General features: G+C 43.2%; 1 protein-coding gene across 5 annotated transcripts in view; it reads left to right on the top strand.

Annotated features, from left to right (window-relative positions):
* The window catches only part of LOC119268042, a 4,381-nt gene extending 1,945 nt beyond the window's left edge, over positions 1-2,436 (top strand). For 3 of the 5 annotated variants that reach the window (XR_005132808.1, XR_005132809.1, XR_005132810.1), the window contains 4 exons: positions 62-116; positions 218-339; positions 814-1,810; positions 2,242-2,436. Coding sequence is in view for 2 of the 5 variants with exons in the window: in XM_037549538.1 (XP_037405435.1) it covers positions 226-339; positions 814-997; positions 1,694-1,810; positions 2,242-2,309 (483 nt within the window). In the remaining 3 variants the exon portion in view is untranslated. Of the gene's footprint in view, positions 1-61; positions 117-217; positions 340-813; positions 1,815-2,241 lie in introns of all 5 variants that reach the window. The other 2 variants (XM_037549538.1, XM_037549539.1) reach the window with 2 other exon arrangements.
* Positions 2,437-24,747: the final 22,311 nt, after the last annotated feature.

Raw genomic sequence — 24,747 nt, 5'->3', positions numbered from 1 at the left:
TGTTCTATATGTATGTACTGTTGGCTGACATACTTACGTGTTCTTTTTTGTGGATTAACAGAGGAGGAAGCAAACTTGCTGAAGCAAACTTGCCCGACAAGAAGGGATCCCTTAAGGTAACCCCAGCATCTTCCAGTTTGCACTTTGCTCACCAACAATACTGATCGATCGATAGGTAGATGTTGACCCTCTCTTTTTGTGATGTGGGCTATTGCAGCTGGACGAATGGGTGATGTGTCGGTTGTACAACAAGAAGAACAACTGGGAGAAGGTCAAGGTGGAGTAGGACATTGCTGTGGAGGCATGGCCTGGACGCTCGTCAACCTCACCCACTTCGTGGTACCCGCCTCTCCCCCTCCCCTCCCTCCCTCGCTTGCATGCCCTCGACTCCCATGGATCTGAAGGCTTGCGGTTTATGTTTGTTTACCTCGATTGCTTGCTTCGTGCAGTCAAGAATTGGGGTAGATCATTCACATCTGCCCACCCTTCGCCTCCCCTAGCTACAAATTGCTATGACACATTCGCCAATCCTGCCAACTAATAAAGTGTATCCTAGTTTGAAGGTTTACTGTTTCATAATAGCCAAATAAATAGCCTGCATTTAATCATTCTTTTGCTACTTTAAATATAATACTGTAGTGGAAAAATTCATGAAATCATTATGGTAGTAAATACTACAGTTCTAGTTGGCCCAACCTCAATTCTGGAAGTACAAATTATTGCTATTTTTCTCATAATATTATAGCATGAAACATACTATCTAGAAACTATTTCTCTGTTGTCATTGCTTTTCTAATTGAATCTTCATTTCAGATTACATACCACTTCTTCCACTGGAATAGGGGAACTCCATTCGCTGATGATCAAGGGATGTATAATAGATTGACTTGGTGGGATCAAATGGACAACAACAAGCAACTTAGGAAAGCAATGTTTATTTGCTCCCACCAAGTCAATCTATTATACAACACCAAGCAAATTTCTTGTTGTGGTTCCGGTAGTCCTCTATGTGTTATTCTGTTTCAATTTTATTAATACTACTTTTGGGAGCTTACTTGGCAAGGAACAACATGGCAGGATGTATGCACAAAGATTGATTCTGGCTAGTCAGAAATACTACACTTATTCATTAATTATGCAAAGAACACTTGTTAGTAACATCTAGGTCTAACTTGTATATTCATGTCATTATATATGTGTAAGGATTGGCATTACTCTATTGCTCTATTCACGCCATTATACATGAGTAAAAATTGTTCAATTAACTTCACTATCTTTAATAATTGATTATTCACTTCCGGTTAGTAGTAACTTAAACTAGGCGGCAAACTGGTTAAATACTTGGCTGTGATCACGTTTGTGGTTGGTGTGCGAGCAAGCAAAATCAGAAATGATCCCAACTGATCATATTATTTTTGTGTTTGCTATAATTGTCCATGGACATTTAATCTATTTTGCGTATATTAGGTAAAATAGCAGAGTACATCAATTACCATTTTGTCTGTTGACATACACTTCCAAAGACCTTTTAGCGCAGAGTTCATATAGTTACACAGTGCTTTTTAGCTTACATATCATACAGTTATGCAGTGCTCCCTACACTGTCTGTTTGCTATATATATCATTCATGTATTGTTGGATAGTACTGACTACATACTAGGGCGAATTAACCACAATTTGCCACAATTTGCAGCGGCTGTGCTCCACCAGTTGTTTTGTGGTTCTTGCAATCAAGGGGGTTTCTGGCAAGACAGGACCCTCCCTCTTCTGCTTCTTCTACCACCTGTTGTTGTTGATTGGTCTATGCACGGTGGGTAATCCATCAATGTTTATTTGCTACTGCTGTAGTAGCTGGTATGCTTGATGTGTGTATCTATTGGTTTGCTAGAACCATAAATCCTGATGCATGATGATTATAGTCTGGTTTGCTAGATCTGTTCTATTGGTGCTTAAAATTTGACATGCCTGGATTCTGAATGAACTTGTTCTTATAATTCTTTTCATTTCTATGATCAATTTAGTTAGAGTTGCACATGTCAGTATACTATAAACCAAAAAAAACCTAGCTAGTGAGAACATTTCACTCCATGAACATATACTGGTTAGTGTTAGTCACACTATTTATCTACATGGCATTTCATGTCAATTCTTGTTTATAAGTTATTGGATTCCTCATTGGCTATTGTTTGATGTTCTGTACATATTCTTATTCTTATATTTTCATTCTTATTCTTTGCACAGGTGAAGTGCGAGTCAAAGTCCGAAGCTGTCAAGCATATCAACAAGTAGTAGCATATTGTGTGTTGTAATTGTAGGCAGTAGTAAGCATATCTGGCTTGTAGTATACTATAATGATTGTAATAGACTAATGTAGTGTTGTTTTGGATGAATTTCTATTGCTCTCTGGTCTGATAATTATTGTGTATGTGGTTTGAATACCTGTGAAATGGAAACCTGACAATGGAGTCCAAGTTATAATGGTTGTTTGGCAAAGTTCGAATATTTTGATATGTGGGACCAATTTTGGGATAAGCACGACAAGTGGGACCAATCTGTGGTGGGACCAGTTGCAAAATAAAATGGCTGAAAATAGAAAATCAATAGATGGGCAAAAAGGCCATGCCTTAGAAAATAGAAGGCCAAATTGTTGGGCCAGGCCCATGTAGCTAGAGAAAATTAACAAAAAAATACATATTAAAAAGGCTGAATTAATGGGCTCGGCCCATCTAAAGCACCGAAATGGACCAGGCCGATTCTAATTTTTGACCTTTTCAATTGGTCGCAATTTTTCCACGTCAGATTGCCACGTCGGATCTGACGTGGCCTGGGCAGATAGCCAGTGACCAAAACAAAAGGTCATGGGTTCAACGACCTTCTGTTTTGGTCGTAAACGTCTACGACCTTCTCACAAAGAAGGTCGTTAATTTCAGTTTACGACTGCCAGCTTCTGACCATCTGTTTTTGTTCAAAAAAGGTCACAAATGAATGACCTTTCAGGGACCAATAGTGAGGGTCACAAGTTGACATATTTCTTGTAGTGTCCCTCCCTATAGGTTATTGAACGACCATGTTACCCCCAGTATACAGAAAAATAACAACCAAACAACACCATAGGGCGGCGGGGCAATGGGTGGAGGGAGGGGCATTGTTGGAAAAGTCCCGAAAAAGACTCTCCTTGAGAGTCTTCTTCATTAAGTCCTCAAAAGCAAGTTTCAGTCCCTAGTAGTCCCTCCCGTTTGGTTAAAAAGTCCCTATGGGGGACTTTTTTATAATCCCTACACCAAAAAGTCCCTGGAAACAAACACCCCCTGCATAAAGTTGAGACACTTATTTTGGAACGGGGGGAGCACATATTTGCTATGATCTGTCAATCATTGAAATGCAATAGCATGCTTGTTAGCCTCCTTTGTATTTGATGAAATGTTGCAACGGGAAACCTTGGACGCAAGATACATGTAACAGAAGCTGGAAGCTTCATAGCATTGTACTATCTCGTTGATAAATTACAGTATGTACTATACTAGTACTTCCTCCATTCCTAAATATAAGTCTTTGTAGAGATTTCGCCATGAACCACATACAGATGTATATAGATGCATTTTAAGTGTAGATTCATTATTTAGTTCCGTATGTAGTCCACCTAGTGGAATCTCTACAAAGACGTATATATTCAGGAACAGAGGGAGTACTATGTAAAGAGTTAGGTGTTGCACGGTGTCTAGAAAATATGGTGATAGTGTGAGGTGGGCCATGTATTCACTAAGCCTGCGTGTTTTCACTGCCCTTGCACTCCTCTTCCGTAAGAATTAAGAAAAATGTAATCTAGTAGTACCTCCTTTCGCCGAAAGCGTGGGACATCCAGCAGTCCGCCTTAGTAATAATGACCAATGAGCCTTCAAATCACATAGACCCAGCAGTAAGTTGGACGGACGAAGCAACCATCACTGTTGAATCTGCTTCTCCCTTCAACGCAGGCGCCAGTGAGAGGTCGCGTCCGCTCTGCCCGGGCATGAATGCGGCATCGATTATGTGGAGCGGCGCTGACCATTTCGGGCAAGAAGCGCGCGCGGGCGATGGAGGGGCTTTGGGTGGGCCAGGCTGGTCAGGAGCGGGCGTGGCAGTTGTCCGCCTGTCCCTACCTGACGCCCAGAAACAAGAGGATGCACCGACTCTCATGACTAAAATCGTACACTACACAGCATCTCTCGGTAGGAGTAGGTCGATCTGTCGCTCTCTCTAACACACACATGATGTTAAACACACACACACACGCACACACACACACAGGTTCCTAGAATAGGAAAATCGTGCGAGTGCGAAGCCACAGGAAGTGAGATACAAATGGAGTACGTACAAGAAGCGAAGAGGTGACGAATATTCCATCAAACATGGACTGAGGAGTAGTACTCCCTCCGTCTAGGTGTTAAGTCATCTTACGGAAATCAGATATTCCCAAAATGTTTAGGCGTCATCCATTAACTTTGCATCTCAATCCCCTCCTGGCCTCGTTGCTAGCGAGTGTTGTTACTTAGGGAGCATTTGGATCCTTAGCAAGAACAACTCATAGCATAGCCGGGCAAGGTTAGGCATTTGGAACTGTTAAAATATGTTAGCTTTTGTGGGCCAGCTAGCTTGGGTGGGCTAGAAAAACCTTGCTAGCTAAGGAGAGCCAGATCGGCTCGCTTCCGACGGCAAACTTCGCGTAGTAGTAATATAGACTAGTAACATATGCATGTTACTAGTCCAAGTTACTCACCACTATGACCAGCCTAAGCAATGCAACCAAACACTCCTTATTCTGCCTTGTTATCTCCCCTAGAAACCCAATGCATGGAGCGCAACTACGCGTTGATTAGTCGAGAAATCATAGTCGGCTTGCATGCCCCTGCATGGTAGCTAAAACGGCACCTCTTAGTTGTTTGGATTAACTGTTGCATTTAGGGATAGAAATCAGGGCTTTGATTGGAGGAATGACCGGTCAAGTTTCTCCTTCTCCTCCAATCTGCTTGCACCTTGGTCCCGTTGCACCTTCTAACGTGACTTATTACACCTAGACGGAGGGAGTCGTACGAGATACGGTGGCACACTAACTTAGGTCGAATACAAGTGCCCAAAATTGTGTGCATGTTATAATAAGGATTCACTTAAAATAGTACGTGAGCGAACAGAGGGATCAATTGGACATTGTTCTCAAGCAGTAGAGAGATGTGTGAGGTAAGATACACCACTGGCGCTTTTGATTTTTCTTATTAATTTGTTTGTTTCACCCTCTGACTGGTGGGACCCAATGTACTACGTGGAGAGAGGTAAGGTGACTAAGGCTGCATTATTTCTGAACCACTATGGATAGTCTTACCACCAAAGCCACATGACACGATTATGATTTAAATCCCAATGACTCCCACACAAAAAAATATGGCATGCTTGTCACACGAATGCAGGAATGTATAAAAGGTTATTGTCCTCTCGTTGAACATAACGGGAGGGTTGTGTAGCTGGTTAGCCTGTTCGCTCATCAAACTTGAGGTCTCGGGTTCGATAACTACACTTGAGCATAATTCGTGCCAGGAGGATTCTTTGACTACTCAAAATGGATGGATACGGAGCTATACGATCAGTTGCAGCCTCGGCGCTTGTTTTCTAGGGTTTGCACTCTTCACACTCTCTCGAGTATATATATACACGCTGGAGCCTCAACACTTGTAGTTGCTCTCTTCACACTCTCTCACCGTCTCAAGATCTAAACAAGACTTCGTTGGCCTCTCTCTCTCCCCTCACAGCTGGTCTGCTTGTAGTTGCTCTCTTCGCACTCTCTCACCCTCTCCAGATCTAAACAAGACTCCGTTGGCCTCTCTCTCTCCCCGCACTACTGGTCAAAGAGCCAGCGGGTTCCGTTCGATGGGAAGGGAAGGAGGTTTAACGTTGTCGCCGTCGGCGAGGGAGGGAATCCACTACCGGCACAGCTGTTCGCTTTCACCCAGCGGCGGCACGGGAGGGCCTCCGACCCCTTCTTCTTCGTCGTCGTACATAGTGTGGGCCAAACGGCCTCCGATCGCCCACCGAACCACACCCCAAGAACCTTAAGGTATAACTTACTTATTCCACATTCATTGCTATAGCTGCATGTGGGATTTTTCCGCTTCTGCACTCTAATCTAGGTGTTGGATCAAACAGGAAAGTAGTGGGGAAAGTTGTGTACCATGAATCTAGGACGTGGTTCAAAGAGGAAAGGAGTGGGGGAAAGTAGTGGGAAAGTTGTATAGCATGAATCTAGGATGTGGTTCAAAAAGGAAAGGAAGGGGGAAAGTTGTGGGGAAAGTTGTATCGCTTGAATCTAAGACGTGGTTCAAAGAGGAAAGGAATGGAGGAAAGTAGTGGGGAAAGTTGTATAGCATAAATCTAGGACGTGGTTCAAAGAGGAAAGGAAGGGGGCAAAGTACTAGTACAGACTGGCTATCCAGCACCTACGTTGGTCGAAAAAGGAAAACAATGACAAACACAATACACACATGTGTAACAAACTGATCTTTTGTTTTCTTTTGGGGGACAAGGCTGTAGAGTTTGAGAAGGACTAGGATTTCTACGCTCACATAGGGAAAGGTGTCTAAAGATAACAAAACTGAGACCAACACAAATATGCTCCTTGGTTGATTGTTCTTTGTTGCAACAGACTGTGCATCACCCCAGTACATTGGTAGATGCACATGGTGCTGGTGCATCCATTGTCCCGTGCAACTCTTTAGCTCTTGTTAATCTAAGGCCCTGTTTGATTAAAACCTCCCTAGTCCCTACCTGCTTGCTTCCAGGGACTAAACATGGAGTAGAGGTTATTAAATGACATGATAAAAGACAATGTTACCCCTAGTAATGAACTAATAGAGACAAGGTGCGATGCATGGCAGGGTCTTCTTTCTTTAGTCCCAAATGCCCACTGTTAGTCCCTAAAAGTCCCTCATGTTTGGTTTAGATGGGAATGACACAGAGTTTTTTTAGTCCCTCCACCAAAATGTCCTTGTAAACAAACACCCTCTAATAATGCCACTGGAAAATTGATGCAATGCTACAGTTAAAAGAAAATTACATGTTTAACAAATTTTATTATTAATATAATCTCTCTGTTAATATTAATCAATACCACCATTTGAGGAATGCTACGGTCTTGCTATCTTTCTCATTTAGATAAGGTAGTTGCTTCTTTTTGTTGGCTTATGTGTCATCCACCGTAATTGACCACTACTTGTTTCCTTTGCACCTCTGTGTAAACAGGGTTATCCACTTCACCTTGTTGCCATTGTGACCTTTTGTTGCACTGCACAAAACACTTTTGTTTTAAGAGCATTTTGTGTAGTTCGACCAAAGTGTCACACCAACAACGTTGCTTGATTGCTTGAACTTAGTGGAAATGCACAAGAGGAGATCTTACTTCTTATCTGTGTTGGAAAATTTGGTTCATATCTTCTTCTTGTGAGTTGTTTGAATTCCGTGTCATGAGAGGTCAGTACTAGCCTTCTTTCACATGGTTCTGCAGTGTGCTTTCATATGTTGTGCTACTTGTACGGTAATGTTGCTTGATTTTAGTGAACTGCACAAATGGAGACAAGACTTCCAATCTGTATGTGCACCATAATATCCCATTGAGGTACGATAAGGATATTTCACAGCTGTTGGCCTGTATTTTTCCACTTTCATTAGAAAATTAATGTCATGCCAAATCTTACATTGAAGGCGAAGCTTGTCTGTTATTGAACCAAGTGATGAAGGGGAAGAACAAGCGGAAGAAAAACAAAAATCAACTCCTAGTGCTGTAATGAAGCACTGGAACTGTGGTGACACAAGTAGTGATATAGTTTTGCATTTTAATTTATTGCTATGGCTGGAACGAGCAATTGTTTTGCCACTGATTTGATGCCACTCTTAATGTAATACGTAATTATCTCTACTTGCGCAAACAGGGATCTTCTTTGAAGACACCATATATTTTAGTGGAACTGCACAAGAAGATTTTGGAAACATTAAACTAATCGAGGAGTATATAGTAAGCATGGCCACCACAGTAGATAGCAACAGATGGTTCTGGAGAAATGCTTCATCTGTATGCTCTACACAATAAGCCTCCTCACAAAGGTTGGTACTCGCCCACTGATTTCATCCATATGATTGAGCTTTGTCATCTCTATTTGTGTTGTGCTACTGTTTGGATACTGTCATCAAAGAGTGGTATTGTCCTTGAGAAGTGCTTCATCTCTGCTATTTTAAATATTTCCTTTCCTTTTTTCGAGCAAACAGGTGTGCGAGCATTTAGTTGTCCTCTTATCTTTGCACAACAGGATCCTCCTCCTCTAAAGAAGAAAATGGAGTACGTGAAGTGACTAGTTCCGATTATGCCAGTATGAAGAAGCCCTATCTATCTTCTCATCAGAAGGAGCAGTTGAAGGATGGTTAAATTACCCCCACAATACCAAACTAACTTCTTCTCAGAAGGACTTACAAATCTACATTTTCTTGATGTGATGCGCAAGTACAATGTTGTTCTAGGATTCTTTCTAGTGAGCTCCGTTTTTCTAAAAGTGTGCTCTACATGGACCATGTAGGTGCCTGTTTAAACTGTCAATTCATAGTATAGTTTGCTTTATACTAATCACTTTTTTTGTATTTGTGCAAACAGGGGTGCTCAGCTTGGTTTCAATGGGAACTGCACAAAATTTTCATGAATACATTGAATCATTCATTCCCACCACAAGAAAGGAGATGCCAAGCAAATTTGGTTGATTTTGGTGGAACTGCACAAGAAGAACAGCTGGTTTATTTAGCACGAGGTGCCATGTCAATGTCTGAACTGATGGAAAACCCTGCCCATTCCTCAATCGTAGGCATTTGATATTTTGGAATGGGACAACCTTGTTAAATTTTGCTCATTGATTTTAGCAAGAAGACGTGCGTTTGATATTTTCGAATGGGACGCCCTTTGCTGTCAGCAACATTGATCCATTTTTTTCTTTATTCTTTAGTTGTGAAGTAAATATTGGCTCTGACATGTGAACCGCTGAGATGCATAATCATCAATTGTTTTGAATGTTCTCTATGAATTGCCAGGCTTGTGTGTTTGATTGCAATGTACAGGAATGCTAAAAAGCTGCTCAAACTCTTTGTACTCCTTCTGTTCCTTTTTACTTCCCACATTGTGAAAGTGCATACTTTTTTCTATAAGATTAGTCAAAGTAGAGATACGTTGACTGCAGACAAAACTTGTATGCAGACTAGAAAGGGCCAGAGGGAGTACATGTGAAACTGCTGCAAACGAGGTGATCACCCTGGGAATAATGCTAGTACATATTGTTTTGCATGTTCATCCAATGCCAGTGATACAAGAATTCAAACTAATCGAAATAAATCCATTCATACACGGTCGAATTTCATATAAACAATGTCAATTTCATTACATTTCATACATTCTTCCACTAAAAGGGGTGCGCTGGATGTATAATTAATTAACCGAAGCTACCCACCTATGTCCGGTAGCATACAATTGAAGTTCTCAAGTTCTCTAGCAAATGACTGTATCACATGAGCTTGCTCAACCACGGAGTGGTCTTCAATCATCTTGTAATCATAGAATTTCTCCATGACGTACAGCTCAGTGCCAGCAACCGGAGGGTAGCAGAGGTGGCCTTACATGGACCCGAGCAGCGGCGACCTACCGTGTTCTACTCTTCCTTGTTTTTATTGTGGCGTGGCCCCGTTGGCAGTGGGGCGGTGCCTCGGCGGAGCCGGCGATGTCCTCTATCTCGTTGCCGGCGGGCGGCGCCTAGGTGGAGCGGGGGAAATCCTCCACCTCATTGCCGGCGGGGTGGGGCCTCGGCAGAGCCGGCGGTGTCCTCTGCCTCATTGTTGGTGCCGCGGGGCCTCGGCAGAGCCGGCGGTGTCCTCTGCCTCGTTGTTGGCGCCGTGGGGCCTCGGCGGAGCAGGGCCTCGTCGACGCCAGCGGAGCGGGGACTCGTCGGAGCCAACATTGTCCTCTGCCTCATCCTCGGTCTCACCAAATAGCGCCTCGCCCACTTCATCGCCCTCTTTATAGGCTGCCGCAGCCTCCACCACCCGCATGCGGTACTGCCAGCACTCGAGGCGGCCCTTGCGGGCGAAGCTGTACGAGTCTAGCAGCGCCTCCTGCTCCGCTCGCTCCGCGTCGATCTGCTCCTCCGTGTGCAGGTGCTCCTGGAGGAGATGGTGGTTGTAGGTGTCGTCGGCCTGTGCCTCTCGAAACTGCTCCTCACGCTTCTTCCTCACCGTGTCCATATATTGGGCGCGGGCCTCGCCGATGGTCATGGTGCAATGCACCGGTGAGGATGGCGCGGAGGAGGGGGTTGGCATCGGATCGTCGACTACCATGTTCTCCATTGGGACGTCGTCGTTCTCCGGCTGCCTGTCGGCCAGCCAGTCGGCGGCAATGGCTGCCATCTCCGTGTGGTCCGTCGTCCACTCGCCCGAAGAGCACTGGAGCGAGAGGAAGCCATGGTAGGAAGTAATGGTGTGGACAGGAGAAAGGGAACAGATGCGGATGACTGTGGCTATGGCCGGTGCAGCAGTTTATATAGCAATGGTGGGTGGCGGAGGGACGGACGTGTGGCACCGGAGTAGCTGCCTCGGCAACCGTGTATCATTAATATGGGTGGCAAAAGGATGGACGGACAACACTTGTGTCATTTGAAGGCGGAGCAATCGCCTGCACTGGGAAGCGGGGCGGGTGGCGTTGATCGTTTCGGGTGAAAAGCGCGCGCGGGCGAGGGAGGCGGTCTGGTTGGGCCAGGGCAGCAGCGGGTCGGTCCAGCAGCCAGACATGCTGGCTCGCCAGCTAGCTCGCCGAGCTGAGCGACGACAATCAGACAATGGACGTAGCATCCGACCAGGAGCCGACGTCACTGTCCAAGCCGTTTCATGCCGTGTTTACCATAGAGCTAGTGCGGCCGCACTTTGACGCCCTAATGGCGGAAGAGCTACCAGCGCAGGAGGACCTATGCTGCAACCTCCGTCTCCTCAACGAGCACCGGTGAACAAGTGAACGACAATGCTGTCGCAGACATGTGGCCCTATGATCCTGGCTTCCCGAATGAGCAGCGGGCGCTGTATTAGACCATCTATAGGGCCCGTGAGGCCCTCTCCGTCGTCCTTCGAGTTGTTACGCTCGTCGTGGCGTCGCCGTCTCGTGTTGTCAACATGGTCAACGGACATGAGGATGAGGAGATGACTTTACTTGGAGAGAATGACAGTGGGACCCACCAGGGCCAAAGCCGCACGTACGCAAGTGCCTCCTTATTAGTATATAAAACTATAATTTTTTTTGATTCCTCCTGGTTTTCTGACATCACGGTCCCACACCATTGTCAACCTATGTAGTCAATAAATGAGAGAATTGCACAAGAAGCGACTGACAGCTGGGACCAAGCAGCTCGAGCAGTATTTGTGTTTTTGAGGTGTGAGTACTGCAGAGTTTTTCTTGAGCGATGTTTAGCCCAGATATTAATTTTTCTCCTATGAACAACAACGAAAACATCCATCCATGTATTAACTGGGCAGGCTGTGGCCCGTCTAGCCCAGGCCAGATATCCAACCCAGATATTAATTTTTTTCAAGCTGGAAATGGCTAGCCCAGCTATACTTTTTTTAGGAATACCTAGGTAAGGCCAAGTTGTCATTCTCCGCCCCGATGGGCTGCAAATCTTTCCTAGGAGGGATGCATTAGGATTAACAATAAAATGGGCTTTAAGAAATAATAAATGGGATGTAATTATAAAAACTGGGCAGTAACTATGAAAAATGCACCAAACACGTAATTACTTTATAAAATATTATTTTTTGGATATTGAAAATTTTAATTTCATTAGTTGTTGCGAGCGTAATGTTTCGTTGGATTTTTACATAATATAAATTTATATTGAAATTGTATTTAATCTGACTAGAAATTTCGGGATAACAATATTTCGGATGCCATCAAAATGCGGGAAATTTTATTGAATTATGTTTTGAACGGTTGGTTGAAATGGGCTGTACTTTTAACAAACTGTAAATGGGCTATAGTAAATTCCATTAGAATTCAAAAATTGGCTGCACATTCTTACAAATCTCAAATGGGCTATAAGTTCTCTGCCACACACTTGTGTCCTTACTAAGTTGACGCATCCCATAAAAAAAGTGTTGACGGGTATGCAAGGCTTTGTCAACTTATAGCAGCAGCAGTTCTAGAAGCAGTGGTTGTTGGATGTCCATCCCACGGATGCCGTGCTTCTTCTACAATCTCGGATATTCTAGCTTCACCGGCTGATACGTCTCCAACGTATCTACTTTTACAAACACTTTTGCCCTTGTTTTGGACTCTAACATGCATGATTTGAATAGAACTGACCCAGACTGACCTTGTTTTCAGCAGAATTGCCATGATGTTGTTTTATGTGCAGAAAACAGAAGTTCTCGGAATGACCTAAAACTCCACGGAATACCTTACAATAAATAATAAAAAATCCTCGCCAAAGATGAAGACCAAGGGTCCCACACCCTTCTCACGAGGGTGTGGGGCGCCCCCCCTAGGGCGCGGCCCTTACCTCGTGGCCCCCTGGAAACCCCCCGACTCCAACTCCAACTCTATATAATTGCTTTCAGGGAGAAAAAATAAGAGTGAAGAAATCATCGCGTTTTATGATACGGAGCCGCCGCCAAGCCCTAAAACCTCTCGGGAGGGCTGATCTGGAGTCTGTTCGGGGCTCCGGAGAGGGCGATTCGTCACCGTCGTCATCATCAACCATCCTCCATCACCAATTTCATGATGCTCACCGCCATGCATGAGTAATTCCATTATAGGCTTGCTAGATGTTGATGGGTTGGATGAGATTCACCATGTAATCGAGTTAGTTTTGTTAGGGTTTGATCCCTAGTATCCACTATGTTCTGATATTGATGTTGCTATGACTTTGCTATGCTTAATGCTTGTCACTAGGGCCCGAGTGCCATGATTTCAGATCTGAACCTATTATGTTTTCATCAATATATGAGAGTTCTAGATCCTATCTTGCAAGTCTATAGTCACCTATTATGTGTTATGATCCGTTAACCCCGAAGTGACAATAATCGGGATACTTACCGGTGATGACCGTAGTTTGAGGAGTTCATGTATTCACTATGTGCTAATGCTTTGTTCCGGTTCTCTATTAAAAGGAGGCCTTAATATCCCTTAGTTTCCATTAGGACCCCACTGCCACGGGAGGGTAGGACAAAAGATGTCATGCAAGTTCTTTTCCATAAGCACGTATGACTATATTCGGAATACATGCCTACATTACATTGACGAATTGGAGCTAGTTCTGTGTCACCCTATGTTATGACTGTTACATGATGAACCACATCCGGCATAATTATCCATCATTGATCCGATGCCTACGAGCTTTCCATATACTGGTTTACGTTTATTTACTTTTCCGTTGCTATTGTTACAATCACTACAAAACACCAAAAACATTACTTTGCTTTCATTACTCTTTTGTTACCGTTACCATCACTATCATATTTATTTGCTACTAAACACTTTGCTGCAGATACTAAGTTTCCAGGTGTGGTTGAATTGACAACTCAGCTGCTAATACTTGAGAATATTCTTTGGCTCCCCTTGTGTCGAAACAATAAATTTGGGTTGAATACTCTACCCTCGAAAGCTGTTGCGATCCCCTATACTTGTGGGTTATCAAGACTAATTTCTGGCGCCATTGCCGGGGAGCATAGCTCTATTCTTTAAGTCACTTGGGATTTATATCTGCTAGACACAATGAAGAACTGAGAGATCCACAAACCAAGATATATCCCTCAACTACGAGGGGAGGTAAGGAACTACCATCTAGCTCTCCACTTGATTCACCTTCTGTTATGAGTAAGCTTGCGACACCTACACCTGCTTCTGCTATTCATTGTGATATGTCACATGTTATTGATGATGCTACTACTGTTATGCATGATTCTTATGATGAAACTACCTCTATGCCTGATACTACGATGCCACTTAGTGATTTTCTCGAGGAACGACTTGCTAGGGCTAGCGAGATTGAAAATATTGAATCTGATTATGAAGATGAAAGTGATGATGAAGAATCACTTGTTATTCCCGAGGGTTATTTATTTGATCAAGATGCTTCTTTAGATATTTTAGCCTGCAAAGATAGATATGAACTCAAAAGGTTATTTGTAAATGGAATAAGGAATCTCCAAATGCTAGGATGAGACCTGACCCTGCTTTTGCTACTTCACCTATATGTGTTGCTGATAAGGATTATGAATTCTCTGTTGATCCTGATATAATACTTTGGTTGAATCTGATCCTTTTCATGGCTATGAATCTGAAACTGTTGTAGCACATCTTACTAAATTAAATGATATAGCCACCCTGTTCACTAATGATGAGAGATCTCGCTACTTTTATATCCTTAAAATATTTCCATTCTCATTAAAGGGTGATGCTAAGATATGGTTTAATTATCTTGATCCTGGTTGTCTGCGTAGTCCCCAGGATATGATTTATTACTTCTCCGCTAAATATTTCCCCGCTCATAAGAAACAAGCTGCTTTAAAGGAAATATACAACTTTGTGCAAATTAAAGAAGAGAGTCTCCCACAAGCTTGGGGGAGGCTTCTCAAGTTACTTAATGCTTTGCCTGATCATCCTCTTAAGAAAAATGAAATACTTGATATCTTTTATAATGGACTAATCGATGCATCCAAATATTACCTGGATAGTTGTGTGGGTTCTCTTTTCAGGGAAAGAACACCGGATGAAGCTGAAATCTTATTGAATAATATGTTGAAAAATGAATATAATTGGGCACCTCCTGAGCTAGCTCCTGCTCCAATTAATGATCCTATTCCTAAAACAACTCCAAAGAAGAGAGGCATTCTATTTCTCAGTCCTGAAGATATGCAAAAGGCAAAGAAATCTATGAAAGAAAAAGGTATTAAAGCTGAAGATGTTAAGAATTTACCTCCTATTGAAGAAATACATGGTCTCAATTTACCGCGTGATGAAGAAATATATGATCTTAATCCTTTATTTATTGAAGAACCTCCAGACCTCGATAACCCGACACATGTAGTAAAGGTAAATTCTCTCTATAGATATGATAAAACTGAAATCCCTCCTACTAAAATTGCTAGTCAATGCTTGGATGAGTTTGATAATTTTATGTTTAAGCAAGAAGACTTCAATGCTTATTTTGCTAGATAATTAAAACAAGATGCTGATATGATTAAATACTTGGGTGATTATATGGCTAATATTAGAGGTGAACTTAAACTTGTTAGCAAACATGCTTCTATGGTTACCACTCAAGTAGAACAAGTACTTAAAGCTAAAAAAGAATTGCTCAATGAGATGAATAGTAAGAAAAATGATTATGCTGTTAAAGTGGCTACTAGAACTGGTAGAATGACTCAGGAACCTTTGTATCCTGAAGGCCACCCTAAGAGAATTGAGCAAGATTCTCAGAGAAATAAAATTGATGCACCTAGTTCTTCAAAAAGGAAGAAAAAGAAAAATGATAGAACTGTGCAAACTTCTAGTGAACCTATTGCTGAACCACCTGATAATCCAAAGGATATTTCTATTTCTAATGCTGAAACTCCATCTGGTAATGAACATGAACCTAATGAAAATGTTAATGATGATGTTCATAATAATGCTCAACCTAGTAATGATAATGATGTAGAAATTGAACCTGCTGTTGATCTTGATAACCCACAATCAAAGAATCAATGTTATGATAAGAAAGACTTTGTTGCTAGGAAACATGGTAAAGAAAGAGAACCTTGGGTTCAGAAACTCATGCCTTTTCCTCCCAAACCATCCAAGAAAAAGGATGATGAGGATTTTGAGCGCTTTGCTGAAATGATTAGACCTATATTTTTGCGTATGCGATTGACTGATATGCTTAAAATGAATCCTTATGCTAAGTACATGAAAGATATTGTTACAAATAAAAGAAAGATACCGGAAGCTGAAATTTCCACCATGCTTGCTAAATATACTTTTAAGGGTGGAATACCAAAGAAACTTGGAGATCCAGGAGTACCTACTATACCATGCTCCATTAAAAGAAACTATGTTAAAACTGCTTTATGTGATCTTGGAGCCAGTGTTAGTGTTATGCCTCTCTCTTTATATCGTAGACTTGATTTGAATAAGTTGACACCTATTGAAATATCTTTGCAAATGGCTGATAAATCAATTGCTATACATGTCGGTATTTGTGAGGATGTGCCTGTTGTGGTTGCAAACGTTACTATTTTAATAGACTTTGTTATTCTTGATAATCCCGAGGACGATAGTATGTCTATTATTCTTGGAAGACCTTTTCTTAATACTGCAGGGGCTGTTATTGATTGCAACAAAGGCAATGTCACTTTTCATGTTAATGGTAATGAGCATACGGTACACTTTCCGAGGAAACAACCTCAAGTTCATAGTATCAATTCTATCGAAAAAATTCCATCGACTATATTTGGAGGTTTTGAATTTCCTATTCCTACTGTCAAGAAGAAATATGATATACTTATTATTGGGGATGTGCATATCCCCGTTGAGGTAACCTAGTGTTATTCGAAATTTCTCCGGTTTCATTTTAATCGGAATGAGTTTGTTAACAAGACTTGATCAACCTTGTTAGTGGATTCCTTTTGATGAGCATGAGATGGATGAAACTAGAAGCACAACCTTATGTACCCCACTTTTACTTTCTGTTATTTATATTAAATAAAGTAAAAATAAATAATTTTCTGTCTGTTATCTGATTATCCGTGCAATATAAAAATACCTCGAAAATAAAAGCTCTCCAAACGCCCTAAAAATTAAATATGATTTTTTCTAGAATATTTGAGGATTTATGGAACAAAGAACACACCAGGGGCCAACCACCTTGCCACGAGGGTGGAGGGCGCGCCCCCTGCCTCGTGGGCCCATGGTGGCCCTCCTCCACTTATTCTTTCAGCCACACACTTCATTTTCCTCCCCCAAACACGAAAAACCAACTCAAACCCGAGTCCAAGCTCGTTTTGCTGCCATTTTCGATCTCCTTGCTCAAAGCACCTCTCACAAAACTGCTTGGGGAGATTGTTCCTTGGTATGTGACTCCTCCATTGGTCCAATTAGTTTTTGTTCTAATGCTTTATTCATTGCAAATTTGTGTTGCTTAGGTGACCCTGTTCTTGAGCTTGCATGTCAAATTTATATGGCCAAAAGTAATTTTGATGCATGATATAGGCCCTAGGCACTTGTAGGAGTAGTTGCTATCAATATTATTGAGTTTGGTTTACTTTTATTTTGAAGTTACTAAAAATTTCAGATTTTTTCAGAAAATGATGAGGAGATTATTGAGGGGCTCATCGAGCCAAAGCTCGAAGGAAAAGACACCGAGGCCTAAGTATAATTTGCCGCGCACCGCGGAGGTTCAGGCGTGTGAATGGCCTTCCGAGGATTTCTTGAGAGCAGCCGGGATTTATGAAGATTTTCATGAGTTGGCTCATAATGCATGCCTCACAGCTTTCCTCCACGACCAATGCGATCAGTATCTCTTGATCACAAATACCTTTGTGCAAAACTTTCATTTTCATTCTAGGTGCTCACCACCTACGGTGGAGTTTCATTTATATGATGAGCATAAGGAGATGTCACTTTATGATTTCTGTCGGATTTGTTTAGTCCCTTTTGGGGGCAAGACAGAAGAACCACATCATGATGATGTGGAGGGATTTATTAATACTATCACTGTAGGGGAAACTAGGAAGGTTTCCGATGCACGAATCACTAGCATACATTTTCCTGTTTTACGTTACTTTGCATTATTTGCTAGTCGTTGCTTAATTGGTCGCAGAAACTGTGGAAACCTTAGTATCCCTGATATTATTATTTTGCTCCAAGGTTTATACAGTGATAACACTTTTAGTATGGGCGTCACTATTGCTAAACGGTTAAGTATGAACCATACTAAGGGTCCCATCTTTGGAGGCATCTATGCTACACGCCTAGCTGCACATTTTAACATTCCTATTAGGCATGCTGAGAAGGAAGAAAAAGTGCTACCTCATGTTTATTTAGATTATAAAAGTATGGTGGCACATGATTTTATTGTTAAGAATAGGGCAGGACAGCTTAAATATCAATTGTTCTTTAATAAACATCATCCTGAGACCATTACCTTCCTGCTCCTGCTTTGTTTGATTTGACTGTAGGCAAGTACCTTGTTCCGTTGACGGCTATTCACGCCTACCGGAACCCTGCACTAGCCGAGGAGCCAGAACCGGAACCACAATTTGATCCTTCACGACAGTCTAACTATTAGTGGGATCCAGAGATGATTGCCAGCCAGTGGCAATCGGAGCCTTCTTCTTCCTCATCACAGTACGACCCCAACAACTATTATTATGGATATTAGCCAGGCCAGCCGTGGTCATAGACCAACATAGGCCAAAAGCCTAAGCTTGGGGGAGTACGTATTTCTCACCGACATTATATTTATGTCCACACACTCATTGCTAGATGTCGGTGCTTATACTTTTTCATTGTATCATCCATGCTAGTTTATTTCGTTTTATGCTTTCTTCTTGTGTGTTTGATAAACCTTAAGAAAAACCAAAAAAATTAGTTGTAGCTTTTAATTAATTTACTTTCCATGCTTGTAGTAGTAATTAAAATGAAAACCCAAAAATATTTCCCGTTCTTCTTTTGCTTGTTGGGAGCTTTCCCGTGTAAATAGTTTTATTTCTTTTCTTTTCTTTGGGGGGTCAGTAGGAGAAGACCATGATTAAACTGTTGAAGTGGCTCTTACATGCATTATTGTTTATCTGAAAAAAGAGCCCATATTGCCTTGTCTTCTCCTGTTTATTGAATGCTCGCAGATTCCAGCTTAGTCCAATGCACGTGCACTCTTATTACTATTCACATCATTCGGTCGTGCAAGTGAAAGGCAATTATGATGATATATGATGGACTGACTGAGATGAGAAAAGCTGGTATGAACTCGACCTCTTTTGTTTTTGTAAATATGATGAGTTCATCGTTCTTGATTCAGCTTGTTATGAATAAACATGTTTGCAATGACAATTAGAGATCATAGTTGCTTGTGCCATGTTTGATTAGCTATGAGTTATAATGGTTTACCTTGCGTGCCAACATGCTATTAAAATGGTTATGATGTGGTATGATAGGGTGGTATCCTCCTCTGAATGATTTAAGTGACTTGACTTGGCACATGTTCACGCATGTAGTTGAAACAAATCAACATAGGCTTCATGATATTTATGTTCATGGTGGATTATATCCTACTCATGCTTGCATCCAATGTTTATTAATTTTAATCCATGTACATGACTGTTGTCGCTCTCTAGCTGGTCGCTTCCCAGTCTTTTGCTAGCCTTCACCTGTACTAAGCGGGAATACTTCTTGTGCATCAAATCCCTTAAAACCCCAAAGTTATTCGAGATGAGTCCACTATACCTTCCTATATGCGGTATCTACCTGCCGTTCCAAGTAAATTTGTATGTGCCAAACTCTAAACCTTCAAATAAATATCCTATTTTGTATGCTCGAATAGCTCATGTATCAACTAGGGCTGTCTGTATCTTCCATGTGAGGCGGCTTATTCTCAAGAGTAGTGGACTCCGCTCCTCACTCACGAGATAAAGGGCTGGTCACCGGGATGCCCAGTCCCATGCTTTATGCAAACTAAATCAAAAATAATTGCAAACAAAGCTCCCCCTGGACCTGATGTATGTTGGAGGCACTCGTTGTTTCGAGCAAGCCATGGATTGATGTTTGTTGGTGGAGGGGGAGTATAAACTTTACCATTCTGTTTGAGAACCGCCTATAATGTGTGTAGCATGGAAGATATCGCCATCTCTTGGTTGTTTTGTTGACAATGAAAGTATACCGCTCAAAATATTATTCACCTCTGTTTCAGAACCGAGCTCTGGCACCTCTACAAATCCCTGCTTCCCTCTGCGAAGGGCCTATCCATTTACTTTTATGTTGAGTCATCACCCTCTTATTAAAAAGCACTAGCTCAAGACCGTAGCTGTCATTTGCATTCATTACTGTTAATTTATATTGGGTGTGACTATGACTTGATCTCTTTTACCATGAATTACAATGTCTAGTCAGTCCTTGATCTTTAAAGGTGCTCTACATTTATGTTTTGCGGTCTCAGAAAGGGCTAGCGAGATACCATCTTGTTATATCATATTATGATTGTTTTGAGAAAGTGTTGTCATCCGAGTTTTATTATTATGGCTCGCTAGTTGATTACGCTATTGATATGAGTAAACATGAGACCTGAGAATTATTGCAAATGTGGTTAGTTATAATCTTTGCTGAAAACTTGAACGCTAGCTTGACATATTTACAACAACAAGAGCAAACAGAGTTTGTAAAAGTTTTTCTTTATTTCTTTCAGTTTGTCAACTGAATTGCTTGAGGACAAGCAAGGGCTTAAGCTTGGGGGAGTTGATACGTCTCCAACATATCTACTTTTCCAAACACTTTTGCCCTTGTTTTGGACTCTAACTTGTATGATTTGAATGGAACTAACCCGGACTGACGCTGTTTTCAGCAGAATTGTCATGATGTTGTTTTATGTGCAGAAAACAAAAGTTCTCGGAATGACCTGAAACTCCACGAAATACCTTACAATAAATAATAAAAAATCCTCGCAAAAGATGATGACCAGGGGGCCCACACCCTTCTCACGAGGGTGGGGGGCGCCCCCCTACCTCATGGGCCCCCTGGAAACCCCCCGACTCCAACTCCAACTCCAACTCTATAGAACTGATTTCGGGGAGAAAAAATAAGAGAGAAGAAATCATCGCGTTTCATGATACGGAGACGCCGCCAAGCCCTAAAACCTCTCGGGAGGGCTGATCTGGAGTCTGTTCGGGGCTCCGGCGAGGGGGATTCGTCGCCGTCGTCATCATCAACCATCCTCCATCACCAATTTCATGATGCTCACCGCCTTGCGTGTGTAATTCCATCGTAGGCTTGCTAGACGATGATGGTTTGGATGAGATTCATCATGTAATCGAGTTAGTTTTGTTAGGGTTTGATCCCTAGTATCCACTATGTTTTGAGATTGATGTTGCTATGACTTTGCTATGCTTAACGCTTGTCACTAGGGCCCGAGTGCCATGATTTCAGATCTAAACCTATTATGTTTTCCTCAATATATAAGAGTTCTAGATCCTATCTTGCAAGTCTATAGTCACCTATTATGTGTTATGATCCGTTAGCCTTGACGTGACAATAATCGGGATACTTACCGGTGATGACCGTAGTTTGAGGAGTTCATGTATTCACTATGTGCTAATGCTTTGTTCCGGTTATCTATTAAAAGGAGGCCTTAATATCCCTTAGTTTCCATTAGGACCCCGCCGCCATGGGAGGGTAGGACAAAAGATTTCATGCAAGTTCTTTTCCATAAGCACGTATGACTATATTCAGAATACATGCCTACATTACATTGACGAATTGGAGCTAGTTTTGTGTCACCCTATGTTATGACTGTTACATGATGAACCGCATCTGGCATAATTATCCATCATTGATCCGATGCCTACGAGCTTTCCATATACTGGTTTACGTTTATTTACTTTCCCGTTGCTATTGTTACAATCACTACAAAACACCAAAAACATTACTTTGCTTTCATTACTCTTTTGTTACCGTTACCATCACTATCATATTACTTTGCTACTAAACACTTTGCTGCAGATACTAAGTTTCTAGGTGTGGTTGAATTGACAACTCACCTGCTAATACTTGAGAATATTATTTGGCTCCCCTTGTGTCGAATCAATAAATTTGGGTTGAATACTCTACCCTCGAAAGCTGTTGCGATCCCCTATACTTGTGGGTTATCACCGGCCTAAAAAATGATTCCTCCCCCTGACATCTGGGGCACACCGTTTCGGAAGCTGACCTGTGGGCCTAATAAGTTGACGAGTACCAAGGGCTTTGTCAACTTAGTGAATATAAACGATTCTAGATGCAGTGACCGTACGATGTCCATCCAACGGCCGTCATGCTTCTTCAACCTCTGGTCTTCTTACTCCAGCCGCCCAAAGCAGCACCTCTCGTGTCGCCTGCTCCTGCCTCCCATGCCCAGCTGTGCTGCTGTGGAGGCCTCACCATCCCCTACTACACCCACTGCTGGCCAGGCCATCCCTCCACTCACCCACACCCCCTGTTATTCTGTGGCGACAGCAGCCTCACACCGCAGCCGAAGCAGTGAACCCTCGTACTCCTCTCCACGTGGGTATCCAGTGCCGCGTCTTCCCTGGCTCTGCGTCATCCCCATCCTAGGCCTCACCGTCGTCCACCGCGATGGTGCTCTCGACGCGGCGTGGTCAATGTGGTTAACGACCGACTTCGGAAGAGTACTGTACGTGGAGAGGCTGACAGCTGGGTCCATGGCAGCCGCAAGGAAGTGCCTCCTTATTACGTGCAAAATAATTATTCCTCCACCTAATAGCGGGGACCCACCAGACGGCCCACCATATTTTGCAAAAAAAAATGTTTCCCCCCTGACTGTTGGGACCCACCAGCTACATCTTCGCACGCAAGGAAGTGCCTGACAGTTGGGACCCACCTGGTCGAAGCGTACGTGGCATTGTCATTCTGGTCTCGAACGTGTATGTACATACTGGTCGATGTAGTGGCGCGCACGTGTCGTAGTAGGGGCACACACGTAGCATGTACATGTACATCCAGTGGCCAGTGTGCAAGAAAGAAAATACGGCCACGTACATACATACGGGCGGGGTCTTAAACGCCTACTCGCGCATACGTACGGCTAGGTCTCGTGTACATGGTTGGGTCGGAACGGAGAAACTGCGTCGTCGTCGTGTTCATGGGGAGGCAACAGAATGCATCATGTTCATCGGGAGGCAACGGAACGCATGGGAGCCAACCGGCTTGGACGGAACCGCCGATGGAAACGAGGCCTGGTGTATCGCACAACGGAGGAAACGGCCATGTGTTCGACCGGCCACGTTCGAAATGGGATCCTGTTCATAGGGAGGGGTCTGGCGTACTGCAGAACGGAGGAAACGGACCTCCTACGGTTGGAACGGGGGTCCTGTTCATCGGGAGGGGTGTGGCGTACCGCAAAACGGAGGAAACGGACTTGTGTTGGAGCGCTATGGTCGAAACGGGGGTCCTGTTCATCGGGAGGGGTGTGGCGTACCCCAAAACAGGACTCCACGGGATATTGTTCATCTCCAGCGCTGACACCCTCCATCCTCCATGGGCTACTGTTCGTCCACCGTCGACCTCCTCCAGCCTCCACCTGTGACTGTTCATCCACGGGCTCGTGTTCATCCAGCCTCCACCGCACGCTACTCCACGGGCTCCTGTTCAACCAGCCCTCTCCACGGGCTCCTGTTCAACCACCCCTCCACGGGCTACTTTTCATCCAGCCCTCCGCCGTCTACTATTCATCCAGCCCTCCACGGGGTGGTCCTGCTCATCCAGCCCTCCACGGGGTCCTATTCATCCAGCCCCAACCAGCTCGATGGATCGGGGTCCTGTTCATCCAGAGGCAACACCACAGGGTCCTGTTCATCCACCCAAACTGGGAACTGTTCATCCAAACCCCCTTAGCAACGCTCACTGTTCATCTAGAGGCAGCATCGATTGGCTTCAGTTAGCAGCAGTAGCGAAGGAATCGCTCGATCGGGTTCAGTTAACAGCCATCGATCGATCGCTCGGGTTCAGTAACGCGTAGCCTATAGTGCAATCGCTCGGGTTCAGTAGGCGAACGCCTCGCTCGGGTTTAGTTAGAGCCCAACGTGTCGCACCCACGCGCGTGCGTGTATGAGAGAAACGCGCGTCGCTCGGCCCCGACCACCCACCGTAACCGGGAACACCCCGATATTTTCCTCGCCCTCGCTTCTACCACGGGTTTTTCCGTCATGGACGGCCCAAAGAATGTCATGCAACTGCGTCTCCGGCCCGCCCAGGACGAAAAGCCCATTTTCTGTCATGATTTTTTGTCATAGAAGAAGGAGCCCACCACATCTATGATGATACCGGGTTTTGTCACAATTATCGTCATAGAAGTGTCATAAGTATGACAGAAACATATTTCGTTCGGGCCAAAATGTCATGGATGTGTCTGTTTTTTGTAGTGCATGCATGACCGTGTATGTGTTGGATCTTCCAGCATGCACTGCATCATGATCGAATTGACATGGTCTTCCTAATAACAACTGACACACGTTCATTGGCACAACATCGCAGGCAACCTTGTCAATATCAAAAGTTACACGTACCTGCTGTGTGATCTTTAATTTTCCGGAATTGTACAACCACTCAACGTGATGTGGCTGTGGACGCTGCCACGTGGATAAACACAAAGCTTACACTAGATCTTTGCTAATGGCGTTGGTAAAGGGCCAACATCAATTATCATCTTGCAAGCACGATTCTTGATCTTACACTGTGTTTTAAAAACACTCCACCGTTGCCCCTTTGCACCACCATCCTCTTGCACCTTCTCCACTAAAAGATTTGACCCTTCTATCGGTGCATTGATTTCTTCCTTTATTTCTTCTTGCTCTTCTCTTCTTTTCAGCAAATGACTTTTCCTATCTGAAACAAATACATCTATTGGCATTGGAGTAAAACAAACTTGTTGGCCCTTCCATGATAGCAAGTAAGTATTTTTCTTGGCATTC

Source organism: Triticum dicoccoides, chromosome 3A (assembly GCF_002162155.2).
Source record: "Triticum dicoccoides isolate Atlit2015 ecotype Zavitan chromosome 3A, WEW_v2.0, whole genome shotgun sequence".
Taxonomy (NCBI): domain Eukaryota; kingdom Viridiplantae; phylum Streptophyta; class Magnoliopsida; order Poales; family Poaceae; genus Triticum; species Triticum dicoccoides.
This window is presented reverse-complemented; position numbering and strand designations above follow the sequence as displayed.